General features: G+C 33.3%; 1 protein-coding gene across 1 annotated transcript; it reads left to right on the top strand.

The window, feature by feature from the left end:
• The first annotated feature begins 212 nt into the window (after nucleotides 1-212).
• LOC123918870 (probable terpene synthase 2) lies at nucleotides 213-4,341 on the top strand. The gene is made up of 7 exons (XM_045971033.1): nucleotides 213-387; nucleotides 634-913; nucleotides 1,334-1,706; nucleotides 1,798-2,016; nucleotides 2,226-2,364; nucleotides 2,703-2,951; nucleotides 3,745-4,341. Exons 1-7 carry the CDS (start codon nucleotides 268-270, stop codon nucleotides 4,036-4,038), a joined length of 1,674 nt encoding a protein of 557 aa, XP_045826989.1. The 5' UTR covers nucleotides 213-267; the 3' UTR covers nucleotides 4,039-4,341.
• Nucleotides 4,342-17,054: the final 12,713 nt, after the last annotated feature.

Below are 17,054 nucleotides of genomic sequence, written 5' to 3'. Positions count from 1 at the left end.
CATTGATTTTCATTATGTACTTAAGTTTATTATTTTATGGTAGAAAATTTATTTATATTAAAATATTTAAAAATTTGTTAAAAGATATTGTTAAAATATACTTGAAATTATCGTGCTCTTGAAAAAATTGTTAAATTAATAAATTTATTTTATTAAAGTTATTGCCAAAAAAATGTTTACTATATATACACCTAGGCCTTCTTTCATCAACCAAAAAGAGTTACATTGTGAGAAGTATCCATTCACTTCAATACTTAAGATCTAAGGATGGCTGCTGTAGCTTACTCCTCCGATCCTGATGCCAAATCTGACTTGCAAAGAAATCTTGCAGATTATCACCCTACCGTTTGGGGCGAATATTTCCTTCAATATGCTTCAGAATCTATGGTATGTACGTTACTTTTTTTTTTTTTTGTCAAGTAGCTTAGTGACTAGAAAATCCACCTTAAATGTGAATAAGTGGAGTATCCCGGGTTCGATCCCAGATTCCTGCACATACATTGCAATGTCCCTACCAACTGAGATAAGCTCACGGGGACTACGTTACTGCTTTTTATATACTAGAAGAATGATATATATATCTCAAATCAAAATATTTGTATTAATTAAGTTATTCCCAAAATATGAATGCAGGAACTTGATAAGAATATTGCCGCACGAATTGATACATTAAAAGATGAAGTGAGAAAGATGCTTGTTTCAAAAACTGATAAACCAATGGCAAAAGTCAACTTAATTGATTCAATATGTCGTTTGGGTGTGAGCTATCACTTTGAACATGAAATTGATGATATTTTGCAAGATATTCACAAGTGCTATGTTGAAAATGGAGAAATAACTCTTGAAGACAACCTTTACTCTCTTGCTGTGCTATTTAGGGTGTTAAGGCAACAAGGATTTCATGTTTTCCCGAGTATATATCTATGCATACCTCAAACTTATTTAAATTTCTTTATTTTTATTTTTTTGGTTTCACTACTAGTTTAATCTGGTTCGGGAGCCAGTTCTGGCATCAAGTAGTTTCAGTCCCCTCCCGATCGCAGTTACGGGGTTACTTCTCCTCTTACAACAACAAATAATTTATTAAAGTTCTTACGTAAGAAAAAAAAATAGTGCTTACATAAGAAAAAGTTCTTACGTTTTTTGAAGGTTCTCCTAACCAATTTTCACTAAAAAAAAGTCTATACTTTGTTCATATCCTCGTAAATAAGTTTTTTCTTTGAAGATTCACATATATTTTTGAATGGCATGTTTTCATCTCGTCGTTATTTTTACTATTATTTATTTGAAGTTGTATATTCACTCTAATGGTTGTTTTTTATAAACACACTAGACGTGTTCAACAAATTCAAGGACGAACAAAGAAACTTCAATGAAAACCTTATCACGGATGTTGAGGGGATGTTAAGCTTGTATGAAGCATCACATATGATGATTCATGGAGAAGAAATTTTGGAAGAAGCATTGAGTTTTACTTCAACTCATCTCGAGTCCATTGCCACCGAATTAAGCCCTTTTCTTGCTACACAAGTCAAATATAGCTTAAGGCAAGCTCTACACAAGAACTTGCCAAGGCTAGAGTCACGACGCTACATTTCAATCTATGAGCAAGATTCATCCCATGATGAAATTCTACTCACTTTAGCAAAATTGGATTTCAATTTTCTTCAAAGCCTATATCAAAAGGAATTTGGAAACATTTGCAAGTAAGTATTGCAAGTAAGAAAATATTAAAAGAAAAACTGTAAAGATTAATCCTTTGTATGCTAATTTTTATTTTTTATTTTATCTTTAAAGATGGTGGAAGGAGCTGGACTTGGCCAACAAACTACCTTATGCACGAGATAGGATTATTGAATGTAGCTTTTGGATTTTGACTACATTTTTTGAGCCCAAATATTCTCAAGCAAGAAAAATCATGACTAAAACAATCAACCTATTATCGGTCATTGATGATACATATGATGCATATGGAACGATTGATGAACTAGAACTTTTTACCAAGGCAATTGAAAGGTTAACTAACACTTCACATGGAAGGAAACATATATTTACATCACCCTTATTTTTCCCTTGGCTTTCACTCTTACTATTTTTAGTAAATTTTAATAAAATGTGATATTTATTCTCCTTTGTCTAGACACATCTTGTTAAAAATGCTTCTTTTTCCTTTTTTTTTTTTAAAAAAAAAAGGTGATTGTGATGGTAACGAAAGTGATTTTCAGGTGGGATATTAGAATGGTAGACGATCTTCCAGACTACATGAAAATTCTTTATACAACTCTCTTGATGGTTTACGAAGAAATAGAGCAAGAAATGAGCAAAGAAGGAAGGACCTATACCCTTGGATACTACAAAAAAGAAGTATGAATTGTTATTTTTCTAATTATTACAGTACTTGGAAGTATGAAAAGTCAGGGGCTCAGGCAGTTGTATTTTATCCCTTCTTTTTTGTACTTCCTTTTGTTTTCGTTCTAACCCCTAAATCTTAGCTCAATTAGTTATTGAGCTACTCATTCCACCCGGCTACAATTATTCTATTTTGTCACTTATTTTAAGTACCAAACAGACACTCTTAAATATATTTTTTATTGGCAAATAATATTTATATTATACCAAACTATAGATCAGCACAAAGAATACCAACTTAAATATTAAACAAAGTTTTCAAAATTTAATTACATTGTTGCTAACAATGGCAGGTCAAAAAGGCAGTCCAAGCATATATAACTGAGGCCAGATGGCTGAATGAAAACTATACACCAACAACAGAAGAGTACATGCGCATAGCAACAAAATCATGTTGTTACACTTTGCTGATATTAACTTCTTACATTGGCATGGGAGAAACAGCCACAGAGAACATCTTCAATTGGATAACAAATGAGCCAAAAATTGCTAATGCCGCAGCTAATCTTTGCAGATTAATGGATGAAATTGTCTCCAGCGAGGTATTTTGTCTAATGTGTAATATTGCACATGTTAAACCAACTAAAAATAGTCATTTTTTATTGAAAAACAATAATAATTCGTTAAAAAGTTGCACATTTAATATAAAATGCATAAGTTCCAATACAAATTTAAAATAAAATTTTAAATTTCGTAACATGAACAAATTTGCACATGATAGAAAAACCGATAATTATTCCTACGATTTTAAAAAGCGGTCATGTGGTAGCAGATGCAATTTGTAACTACAAATGTTGCGATTGTGATTTTTACTATGTTTCGATCTTCAATAATGTATGTTTTTGTTATATGATGTCAAAATTAGTGTTTAAATTTAGAAAAATAAATATATAAAAACTTCAAAAATTTTGAAAAACAATTTAATAAAATCTATTTTAAAAAATACAAAGAAAATATCAATTTTTGTAAAGCTGAAACAAACGGACCCTATATTAAGTGGCACATGGTGCCACAACATTATTTATCTACCACAGTAGAGTCACATGGTTTTCTTTACCAAAAAAATAAATAAAAGCCAGAGTTTAGTATTATTATGGGTTGTGAAATTTTAACTTTTGGCAAGAAGATTTAAACAAACATGTCTGAAATCGTCTAATGAGTTGTTAATGCAATTACATTTCGATTGTGCGGTTGTAGAGACTACAAAATCAACAATATTGCAGGCACAATTGCGAATGCGGATCACAATTTGAAACCTTAATTTTTCCAAAAATACTATTTATTTTATTTTACTCGATATAAATATAGTTGCATGAATTATTTCTTGTTGTACAGTTTGAACAAAAAAGAGGACATGTATGCTCATTGTTGGATTGCTATATGAAGCAATACGGTATCTCAAGGGAAGCTGCTATTCTAGAATGCCAAAAGAGAAGTGCAATTGCTTGGAAAGATATAAATGAAGAATGTCTTAGGCCAACTAAAGTTCCAATGCCTTTTCTCACCCGTGCTCTGAATCTTTCACGTTTTATGGATGTGATTTACAAAGATGAAGATGGCTACACGAATTCTAAAGGACTAATGAAGACATCTATTAAAGCAGTGCTTATTGATCCGGTTCCATTATGAGCATCAAAGTTCTAATGAATTAATGCTTGAATTTATGGCGAATTTGATAAAATCGTATTCACACCATGATTTTCTTAAAGCTCCAAACCGTAGCATTTGCCAAAATTTAAACATAAATTAGTGTTTATGTGCTTTATATTTCTTGTTTGAATAAAAGAAAATATGCAATGTGTGCATGTCGTGTGGAATTTCTTTTTTAGGAATAAAATGTAATTTGGGTTGAATTTATAATTATATTGTAATGCATAAAGTATGATGATTAGCTTTTTTTATACAAAAAGTATCATTAACTTTAATTTGATATTGTTTATGTGAGTTTAGCTCAGCTGATAAAAAAATCGTATTTTATATATAGACTGGGGTTCGAACCCTAGCCACTCTAAATATTGGTCATAACATATACACTGCTCTCGAAGCATCTATAAAAAATAACAACACACAAATGAATCAGATTATACAAACACATGAAAGCAAAGAGGAGAATGTGAGAGGACCTTTAAGAACCTGAAAGAAAAATGAAAGGAATTAAATAATCAGGAACGAGAGAGACAAAAGGGAAGAAATTAAGTCTCACTAACAGACCAATTAACAAATTATTTACTAATATCAGAAACCACGTTTGCAAAAATCTTTTTCTCTGACCTCTCTCTAGGTTCCTTCACGCCTCCTCCTTCTTGTTCCCTCAAAATCCAAATTTTAAACACTCAGATGTAGCTTCTTTTTTGAGCAGTGCGACGATGGCTTGGTCATCCGCACGGCTCCGACCGCCGTTTCTCCTGGCGTTTTGTAGCTGGTCGTTCGTGGTCGTGTTTTTCAGGTCTACTGTTTCGGCGCCGACGTGCTGGACGAGTGGTGGTATAGTGTGCAGGCCAAGTATGGTGTGTGGTGTGGTATGGTCTTCCAGTGACGGCATGACACGTGTCCAAAGTAACGGTAATAGTGTAAAATTTGACGAGAGGGACCAACATGGTAACATGAAATTTGCAGAAAAGATAAGGGACGAACTTGAAACTTTTAAAAGATAAGGGACCAACTTGAAACTTAAAATAAAGATAAGGACTAAAAGTATAATTAAGCCAATTTTCAATTATATTGAATCTTTCTCATTCTAGTTTACCAAAGACTTGTTTAAACAAATTCTCTTATATTAAAACTTCCCATATAACGGCAGCTTGTCTTGTACTTTGTTTACAAGAAGATATAAGTCATCCACAAACAAACATTACAACTTAAAAAAAAAACATTATAAGACCGATGACAAGATTTATCGTAATAATATTAGAAATACACTAAAAATGCTTTTTTTTCTTCACAACAAAAAACACAGATGACAGATTAAGAAATTAATTTCTACTACTATAGTATATGTAATTTTAGAATATACCTTAATCTTGCTTTGATTCCACATGTCCAATCATGCTAATAGCACATTAGCCTCACTTAGATTGTTCTTGATTCTTTCATACTATCTTTTTCTCACCAAAAAGAATGATATAATCAAGTAATGTTGAGTATTTGCTTACACCACACCATTTCAAGTCATGTAATCTTGTCCCATGGCCAGAATACCTAAAGTCCAACAATAAGGTGGTGACAGCAGTGTCAACTGGTGGAACATATATATGCAAGAGATAAAGGAGATTTCATTGAATGTAAATGCATGAGCCAACAAAATTTGGCAATCCATGTATAATCGTGGAGTTAAAACAGTTACAAAGAAACAAACAAGTAAAACTGCTATGTAAGTTATAAACCTTGAGTAAATGTCTCAACGTTGCTCTTAACGGTGGTGGTTGTGTCAGTGCATTCTCCTAACTGAAGCTGCGTAAGCTTTGAACTAATGCTAGAAAAGGAAATTATAATTGCACTATGAATACACATTAATCAAAGCCAAAAAAGTGGGAGTAATATGCACTAGGATTATAATAAATCTCAACACTATTGTTGTTGCTGCATATTCAAGTAATTACAAGTGTCCTTTAATTGTATTTGGATAGATTTTAATTCTTCCTTGTCCCAAAATGAATCTATATTTGTTTTGGAATATCATTATACTACTTTCTACTTTCTACCTAAAGAGCCAAGGAGATGCTACAATTAAAATTGGCAGGACATATACTTTTCACATCCTACATAATTTTTTAATCAGAGGTACATGTAATAATTTAATTATAATGAAGTTGTTTACATGTGAATTTAATACTTACAAGTTCAAGTGCCACTTCAATATGATCCTTGCGGCTTGAGGTGTAGACCGCTCTGCCTCTTGACGAAGCTCGGTGGTCTTATTTTGATGGAAGAATTTCAAGAACTCGTCACTGATTTCGTATTGCATAATTAATGGCCCTCGCAACTTCAATGGGAGGAACGAGCCTGCAAAGTATTCATAAAATCATAGAGTTATAGATCAGTCTTGAAATAACAATGCATCATGCAGAGACAACTATCTAATCAGTCAAATGAGGGGTTAATTGTAACACCCAAACCCCTTAACGCAAATCTATTGAATATAAATAAATAAAACACTTAAGAAATTAAGGCGTCACGATTATAATACAAAACCACAGCAGAATTAAATCATGCTAGCACAGCGGAAATTAAAATCAAATATAGTTCATTGTGCATATCATACAATAACCATATTGTTCACACAATATCCCTAGGCTCTAGGCCATATCAACAACAAGGATATTATGATACACCAAAAAAAAAAACAACAAGGATATTATGTTTACAACAAAAGTAAGGATTAGCAAGGTCAAATATGCCATCATGGGCTTAATACAATTCAAGCGAATAACCCGACACGGTAAACACCTAATCAGAGCAATTCTATACAACCCATCAAAAGATATACAAATATCTAAAGGAGTATTCTAAGCTAAACCCCTCACCAAAAAGTGTGCTACACTAAGCACAAGCAACGCCTCTAACTCTGAGCCGGATCCTCAACCTGAGAATCTGAACCCCCAACGGTCCAGCACATAACACAAAGCATGAGAGTTAGATCACATAATCAAAGTATAAGTGTAAGTAAAACGGTACTTAAACACTCCTTCTTAACATATGCATACATCACAATTATACATATACATCAACATCTATCATCCAATTATAAGTTCTTAAACACATATAATCGAATACTCAAACATCAATTATCAATTATCACAATTAGCCAAACATGTGTCACATATCACTTATCACATAAAGGTACACATAACCTAATGTAACTCTAATGCTTCAACTTCATGAATGTCACCCTAGACATTTCTAATGCATGTGGTGTTAGAATATTTTCCAATATTATGTGGGCTGCAATCAATTGTGAGTTTTGGTTTTATTAAAAACAGGTTGATGTTGTTGTGATCCATTTGATGATGCTTAAGCCCGATAATTGTGATCAGTAATAATGGGCTTGAACACTAATTCTGATTTGTGTAGAAACAAAGTGTAGGCCCAACTCTAGAGTCCATGATGGGTGGTACTAGGGTTGTGATCTTATATAAGATTGGCTAGGTCCCCTTTGCCGTCACGTACAAAACACAGTAAGCTCATTTGTTGTCTTCCCCATCAAAGACCTCAAAGACTGGAGCATGTGATCAGGCAGAGGAAGACCTTGTCTAATGTATCGGTGATTCCGATATCGGCTATTTCGGTAAACATGATTGTTGATTCAAGTAAGTGTGTTCTAATTTCATATAATATGTCGATCTCTAAATTATTAATTATTACATGTGGTATCAGAGCTATTACTATATGATTTAGAACCCTAATTTGTGAATACAAGGTTGTTTTCTTTGTATCATACGATTCTAGCGACTGAGTTTTTTGTGACGATGTCACTCATAAGTGTTTCATATATTTTTAATGGTGAAACCTTCAAATTTGATTTCTACATGAATCGTATGATCGGTGGTTTATATATACATGGGCAACATGTTAATTGTTTCAATTTGATAATTTGAAAATAGTGGTCTCCTTGTCTTGAAAGATCAATGTATTATTTGTCTCTTGCTGGTTTGCTTTTTCTGGTTCATGATTATTTCCTCATTGAAATCAAAGTCAATCGTCTTTTATTATCAAGAATTTTTTCGTTCACGATTTGGATTTGTATCGGGGATACTTTTAATTCAAGGTTTGACCATATATTAAGGATCTATTTATTTATGTTAATGAATCGCAAGATCATGAACTCTGCTTATTTTGGAACAGCCAAATTTTCCTATGTGAAATTGAAATTATTTAATATTTGGTTTCCCTATGTTTGGACGCACAATTGTTAAGTTGAGCGGTTTACAATTTTATTTTATCAATACCCTCAAAAGTGCTAGCGTCAGAAAAACAACGGGAAAACTTAATAGGTTTTGATACTTGCAAAAGTAAAATCAATATTCATGGCTATTTTCTGTTTATAGCTTGAAGCCATAAATTTCTTTATTATAAGGAATATAATTGTATTGTTTTCACGAGAAACATTCATGTAACTATACGGAGTAATCCTTTCTAAACATATTTTCCAGCATCTTAATGTGATTATTGTGCGATGGTTACTGTAATCATGTGTTTTGGTCACTCACACTTTTCAGTATTCAGTGCATGTGATGGGTTTTCTTCTATAATTTTGTGATGCACCATTTATTATTTTCAGCTTAGGAACAAAAGGATTTGGTTCCAAATTTCAATTTAAGCTTATTGGTCAAATTTCAATTTTGTGTATATATCAATCAGTATACCAAAATTGGGTGGACATGAAAGTGTGATAATTATTTCTTTTGTTTTAATTTTTGATATTTGATTTATTGGTGTGTATATTGTCTGAGCATAAACAATTAATGAGTGAATTCAATTCGGTTTTACGGCACCAATTATTTTTGTGAGAAATATTCCTTACTCTTTTTATATGACACCGATATATTTTTCTTGTGTGAAATTTGTTTGCAAATTTTTCTCATACTCCCACATTTAAAGTGTCATTAAGGAATTTTATTTTATTCCTTAAAATCATCTAATTTGATATTTTATTTGGAATAAAATTATGATATCATACACACCTATAACATTTATATGTCCAGAACAAGAATATTTGATTGTTTTAATAAATATATTCTTGATTTTGGGAATGAGATTATTTTGAGAAATTTCTATATTTGGTGATTAATGTGAGAATTGTATATAAATATAAATCATGGATTCTCATGATTTGAGCCTAAAATATTATTTGTGATTTTTTTTTTTTGTAGCAACACTAATGTGAAATATTTTATTAAAAAAGTTATAATAGAGAATTTATTTTAGGCTCAAATTTGTTAATTGTGACACCAAATATGAATATGAATTTATAAATATTTTGTAAATTTGTTATTCGTGTGCTCAGATTCTATGTTAATCCAATCGGATTATTATGATGCTATTTGGTTTCAATATTAGTTTGAAACATTAAAGATGTATTATGCCTTATTTTCAGTTGGTGAAGCTTTATTTTATTATTACTATATTATTATTTATCTTATGGTGAAGCCATCTTTGGATGTGCATAGGCAAATAAAGCTTCAAATATTTGTTTCTTATTTTATGGTGCCCTGATATTTGTTTTCATATATTTTGTTTATTGATGCATCGTGCATAGTCTGAACTCTAAAGTATAACTTTTCGGTTAATACACGGATTGTATTATAAATTTGCCGTGTAAGTCAACAAGACTATTAATTTTGGATGTTGCTATAATTCATATTTTCTCCCACTTATCTGCTCATAGATGATCAGATTATTTTTCAAGAAATACTTAATTTCATATGTTACATATGATTAAGTTTAATTAACTCAAGTATATTGCTTCTGTGGATGCAAGACATTGTTCACGATCTATTTATATACTATCTCTATAATTGCTATTATTTAATTGCCAATTCAAAGTATAGGATAATTTTGAAATAATTGGCTGAACTTAATAAGAGCAAAATAATTATTGGAGATTTCCTAGCGTAAATTTGAGCAATTATTAAGGCAATTGAAAATTGAATTATTCTTGCATTGATTTATTATTAAAGTCATTTTATCATGATATATAACGGTTTGTCTGATTTGTGGCTGTTTGAGATGACACTGTCAAATATCTTATGATAATCGTAAAGTCATCAACAAAAGCTTATTGACTCTATTTGCAAGGATGAAAAAGTCACACTCTTAGAGGTTAGTGGTGTAATTATTTATCCTCTTGTGACTTGTTATATAATTGCATATAAGGAGAAATTTGTTTTCCAACATTATCTACTAGCTCCTTTTTTTTTAAAATGATAAATGTGCAATTATATATGAAAGTTTTATTGTTTTTCCGGAATATTCTAAATTATAAACTCTCTATATAATCATTAATTGATTTTTTGTTATATACTCCGATTTTAAAATTTTACTCTAATGAGTGGGAGTATTTCAAGTTTAATATTTTGAGAGTTCTATTATGGAAAAATATAAATTTAGTGTGACATTGTTTGACATGTCCATTGTGTGATAGAGAAAATAGTTGAGTATTTGTTTAAATATTTTAACACTTTTTGATTGGTAATTCAACTATAATTCTCTATCAAGTGGGAGAGTTTTACATGTCAACTATTTATAAATGTTTATAGAGACTTATATTGAGGAGTCCTATGTTATTTATAAAAGTTCGGGACTATTTGCTTTATATCCTCAATAATATTTCAAATGAAGTCTCATATTATTCCGCTGCATAAATTATTTATTTATTATATTGAGTTGACTGATTCACAGTAATGATCTCTCCCCTCAAATACTATTTTTCCGCATTGAATAATTCAAGACATGTTGAGAATGCAAATTAAAATATAATGAGTTATCAGTTTAGATGCATTTAAATGATGCATATTTTTACTGAGTTGTATTTTGACCAGAGACAAAAGATAATGATTCCTATGCAAGAGATTTCATGCATTAATATAGGCCGTTACCACCAAAGTGGAACCGCTTATATTATTGATTTGATGAAACTTTTCTTTGTAGTTTGAGGAATGTGTTTTTTAATTATTGATTCCTATGCAAGAGAATTTTGTGCGTTGGTATAAACTGTTACCACCAAAGTGGGACCGCTTATATCGATTGATGAGATTTTCTTTATAGTTTGAGGAATGTTTTTAATTGTAAAATGTAGTTTTCTGCCCAAAGGTGATTATCATATGTTACGATTAAAAATTAATTTTAGATGAAGTTATTGGAGGATGTATTGATCGGAGGAATTTGCCTGCCTAAAGGTGACAAATTTCAAAGTTCAATGTATACTCATTGATTAACTCATATGAGGTTTTGACTAGGTTTTTTTTTTTTTTTTATCCCTAGTGAGTGCATTCTGCCCAAAGGTGATTGTACTATTATATTGGCCTCTTATGATAATACTAATCCAATTTGGTTTTAATACATCATAGATCACTTGATTAGTGGGAGATAACTTATATTCTCTTGATATGCTTGATTAGTGGGAGTTTGAATTTTATATTAACTCCTTTTATAAATTTGAAATTATTTGAAATTTGAAATATAAAAATATTTGAGCTCAATGTTGTTGGGATCACTATGCCGGTGATCAACACTATTTTGGAGCTGAGGCATTGTATAAATAAATATTATAGCTCAGTGTTGTTGGGATCACTATGCCGGTGATCAACACTATTTTGGAGCTGAGACATTATGTGAAAACATAAATAAATAAGCTCAGTGTTGTCGGGATCACTTAGCCGTTGATCAACACTATTTTGGAGCTGAGGCATTATGGTATCTTAAGAACCATGTAATTTCTTTGGCTTTGAGGCATTTGAGAGAAATTATGTCTAAAATATTGGAGCTCGATGTTGATTAGAACATTATACCGCGGTAGTCAACATTGTTTTGGAGCTTGGACTTGTGGTATCTTATGGACCATATAATTTCTCTAGCTTTAATGCATTTGAGAGAAATTGAGGACTGACGAAGAAAATGATAGAATGGTTGAGATCACAAACATATCATTTTCTCGCTACACTCTACACGAATGACTAATCGACGGAGTTTGGTGGTATTTGTAACTATGGAAGGTATTGTATCAATAACGATATAATTGCCGCCATGATTCGATATCATTTAACTTTTGTTGGATGGAGTCTTAATTAGATGTTGCATCTTGGGATCATTGTGGCCACATTAAAATATGTTATCAACCCGAGAGTCGTTTTCAAAATGTTTTCTCAAATTAAAAATATACAATTGATTTTGCCCAAGTGGGAGAATGTTAGAATATTTTCCAATATTATGTGGGCTGCAATCAATTGTGAGTTTTGGTTTTATTAAAAACGGGTTGATGTTGTTGTGATCCATTTGATGATGCTTAAGCCCGATAATTGTGATCAGTAATAATGGGCTTGAACACTAATTCTGATTTGTGTAGAAACAAAGTGTAGGCCCAACTCTAGAGTCCATGATGGGTGGTACTAGGGTTGTGATCTTATATAAGATTGGCTAGGTCCCCTTTGCCGTCACGTACAAAACACAGTAAGCTCATTTGTTGTCTTCCCCATCAAAGACCTCAAAGACTGGAGCATGTGATCAGGCAGAGGAAGACCTTGTCTAATGTATCGGTGATTCCGATATCGGCTATTTCGGTAAACATGATTGTTGATTCAAGTAAGTGTGTTCTAATTTCATATAATATGTCGATCTCTAAATTATTAATTATTACATGTGGTACCATCTTCTTTATTAGAGTATCTCACCTCTAATATCCCTCTTTTTCAGATAAATATAATCCGATATACTTCTTTATTGGAATATCCAATATCCTATATAATTCATGAATGCATGTATATATATCATGAATTCACTCACATTTAGTTAGCATATAGCTCTTCTTCATTTATTAAGTGAATATAATTCAACTTACTTCTTTATTAAGATACCTCAATCTTAATATTCTCCCTTTATAATCATCACACAACATCAACAAATAATTGCATAAGAACACAATTAAATCATACTATCAACATACATCGTTTATTACATACAATGTATTCACTTGCAATTTAACACAATACCAAAAACATAAGCTAATTTTATTAAGCATACATTATCTCACCAAACAAACTACGGAATCGGAATCTACGCGAAAAATCGAGTAAAATGGGTTTCGGGTACATAAACCGTCAAAAGTCAAAAGTCAACGGTCAACCAAAGGTCAACGCAGAAATTGACTGAGCTGAGTCGGGCGCAGGAAAAGCTGAGCCGGGCGCAGGGACCTGCAAGCTCCCCAGAAAAGCTGCGCCAGGCTCGGAAAAAGCTGAGCCAGGCGCAGGGACCTGCAAGCTCCCCAGAAAAGCTGCGCCAGGCTCGGAAAAAGCTGAGCCAGGCGCCGGACGCAGAGTGATTTTCGAGTTTTCCTGAGCAAAGACCAAATAATCACTTATTTTCACATATAAGCACTTATTATGACCCAAAAACACACATACATCATTTACCACATTTATATATGATCAAAAACACTTAAGAACAACTTGTTACCACCTATAATCACTTATTTTATAATTCAAGACTCATTTTTTACAAAGACTCATAATCTACTCATAAATCTCATTTTTCTTGTTCCAGATCCCAAATAAGTTCGATTTCACGTGTAACCAACATGTATAGACTCAAAAGGACGGTTCATTTCATAGATCTACATCATAAACATCGAAAAAGTAAGAATTGAACACTTTTACTCAAAACTCTCAAGAACACAAAGTTCTTGAGTTTAATCATCCATAAACTTCATTTTTATCCAATAAATTCGTTCATACATCATGATAAAAGCATGTTAAACATGTTATGAACCTTAGAATCGATTTCCATTAAGAAAATCCATTCAAACTAAAACGAAAATGGGGTGGAGGAAGTTCGGGTGAGGAGAAATCGACATTCTCCCCTTCCTCGAGTCACCCACGATTATGAAACCTACTCCCATACCTGGATTCGAAGAAAAACTCGAAGATTGATCTTGAATCTCTTCCTTTCCTTGCCCTAGCTTCTCTTGAGCTCTCCCTTCTCTCTACACTTCTCAACAACAAGAGAAAAATGAATTTCTCTCTCTACCCATGACTATATGGGCGCCCCCACTAGTCCATAAGGCCCATTGGGCCTTAAGCCCAAAAGCTTGGCCCAATTAAAGTATTCGATAAATAACTAAAGTTATTAACTTATTTAAAATGTCACGTCAATAAAATATTTTAACACACAAAAACTAATAATTTGAAAATTGGGTCGTTACAACTCTACCCTCCTTAAAGAATTTTTGCCCTCGAAAATTACCTGGAAATAACTCTGGATACGAACTCATCATCTTGCTCTCCAATTCCCAAGTCGCATTCTCACCGGCGGGTCCTCCCCAAACCACCTTCACCGAGGCGATATCTTTGTTTCTCAACTTCTTCACTTCTCTTCCTTCGATCCGTAAAGGTATAGTCTCGACGGTTAAGTCATCCCTCACTTGAACAACATCCGATTCAATCACATGTGACGGGTCTCTAACATACTTTCTCAATTGTGACACGTGAAACACATCGTGCAAATTCGCCAATGATGGCGGTAAAGCAATCTTATACGCCACCTTCCCCACTCTTTTCAAAATTTGATAAGGACCAATAAACCTCGACGTCAACTTCCTCGACTTCAAAGCACGTCCAATTCCGTTAGTCGATGTAACTCTTAAGAAAACATGATCTTTTGACGACTTTGAGACACTTTCATCTTCTCTCGAATCATTCTAATCTTTTCCGTAGTCTCTTGCACAATCTCCGAACCAAGAATCATACTCTCTCCGGATTCAAACCAACAAAGCGGTGTTCTACACCTCCTCCCATACAAAGCTTCAAAAGGTGCCATACCAATACTCAAATGAAAACTATTGTTGTACGTGAACTCGATCAACGGCAAACACGAATCCCAACTTACTCCTTGCTCCAAAACACAAGCTCTCAACAAATCTTCCAAAGATTGTATTGTACTTTCTGATTGTCCATCCGTCTGAGGATGATAAGCCGAACTCAACCTCAACTTAGTCCCTAAAGCCACTTGCAAACTTTCCCAAAATCTCGAAGTAAACCTTGGATCTCGATCCGAAACAATACTCGACGGAATACCATGCAACTTCACAACTTGTTCCACATAGATCTCGGCCAACTTAGGCACCAAAGTACCTTTCTTAATAGCAATAAAATGTGCGGCTTTCGTCAAACGATCCACTACCACCCAAATCACTTCGTTACCTTTCGTAGTCTTGGGCAAACCTCCCACAAAATCCATAGCAATGTTATCCCACTTCCATTCCGGTATAAACAAAGGTTGCAACAAACCAGACGGTTTCTGATGCTCAATCTTCGACTTCTGACAAACTAGACAAGCATAAACAAACTCAGAAATTTGTCTCTTCATTCCTGGCTACCAAAACAACTTCTTCAAATCTTGATACATCTTGGTTACTCCCGGATGAATACTCATTCCACTTCTATGACCTTCCAAAATCATCTTCTTCAATTCGGGCACATCGGGTACACACTGTCATACCCCAAATTTTGTCTATCTTTTACTATCATATGGATTGTTTTTCGCGTTATTTTTCAATTATGTGAATTAGTCAATTTGGTAGTAAAAAGAGCGTTCAAAGAGTTTCAAGTGCGAGGTTGCATGTTCAAGTCCCATTAATGTCTTTTTTATAAATATTTCACTTTGTTTAAGTTGTTTTTCTTTTTTAGTAACTTTCTTGAAAAAATCCAAAAAATATGTTTAGTATTTATTTTCGTTTATTATTATCATTATTGTTATTATTATTATTAGTAACAAAAATCAAACAAAAAGGCAAATAAAAGAAACAGATGATGCGCGCTCCTGGTGACGCAGAAACAAGCAAGAGCTTGGTGTAATATCAATCTCCATCCTTGATTCAAGCTCCCATCTTCAAGTTCTTTCCAAATTCTCACCTAAGGAATTAAAAAGAAATTAAGAGTCTGTCCTTACCATTCTTGACTACTCAATACTAATCCTCTTGGTATAAATGGAGAGTAATTTCAGAGAAAAAAGGAGGAGGACGGACAAGAAAATAGAGGGGAGAACCAAAAAGAAACACACAAAAAAAAGCAGCAGCAACATTGCTGCGTTTTTCTCCTCCCTGAACATCATCAAAATCATCACCTTCTCCAACAACAACACCATAGCCAATACTGTTATCACAAAATCAATAGTAACAACTATAAAAGAATGAATAAAGTTGTATATTGCATTACTTTTGAGAGTTTACAAGAGGTGTATATATACACAAGTATAGTAACCTAATTGGAGTAAATTATGGAGTAAATTAAGGAACAAATATCTCCAATAATTAAGGTGATTGACTCTATAGACTTTATATAAATCCTAAAATAATAATGATAATAATTAAATACTAATTATGCTTGATATCCTCCCGCAAGTTGGGCGACCTGGAAGAAAGATGCAACTTGGATAGTAGAAACTCGAACCGGGGGCGAAGCAGAGGCTTGGTGAGAATGTCAGCAAGCTGGTCGTTGGTAGAGACGAAGGAAACACGAAAACGGCCACGTTGAACGTTTTCACGGACAAAGTGATAAGCTAAGGCTATGTGCTTCATTCTGGAGTGGAAGACAGGATTAGCACTCAGATGTGTAGCACCAAGATTGTCGCAGTAGATGACAGGACCAGCTGTAGGAGTGTGACCAAGTTCAGTGAACAAAGAGAGTACCCAAAGGAGTTCACTGGCCGTGTCGGCCAAGGCTTTATATTCAGCTTCAGTGGATGATCGAGCAACCGAGCGTTGCTTGCGGGAACTCCAAGAGATGGGGGTGTCGCCAAGATAGAGCAGGTAACCAGTGGTAGAGATGTAATCATCTTTGTCACCCGCCCAGTCCGCATCTGAGTACGCATGAAAGTTCAGGGGAGCAGTCGCGGAGATGAAAATGCCTTTGTCGCAAGAGCCGCACTACAAGAAAACA

Source organism: Trifolium pratense, linkage group LG3 (assembly GCF_020283565.1).
Source record: "Trifolium pratense cultivar HEN17-A07 linkage group LG3, ARS_RC_1.1, whole genome shotgun sequence".
Lineage (NCBI taxonomy): Eukaryota > Viridiplantae > Streptophyta > Magnoliopsida > Fabales > Fabaceae > Trifolium > Trifolium pratense.
Note: the sequence above shows the minus strand (reverse complement) of the source record. Positions and strands in the feature narration are given on the sequence as shown.

Excerpts from the sequence above, each read along its gene's own strand:
- LOC123918870 (XM_045971033.1), top strand. The coding sequence starts at position 268 with ATGGCTGCTGTAGCTTACTCCTCCGATCCTGATGCCAAATCTGACTTG. Across the intron at positions 2,017-2,225 it reads TTTACCAAGGCAATTGAAAG|GTGGGATATTAGAATGGTAG; the intron begins GTTAACTAACAC and ends AGTGATTTTCAG. Across the intron at positions 2,365-2,702 it reads TTGGATACTACAAAAAAGAA|GTCAAAAAGGCAGTCCAAGC; the intron begins GTATGAATTGTT and ends TAACAATGGCAG.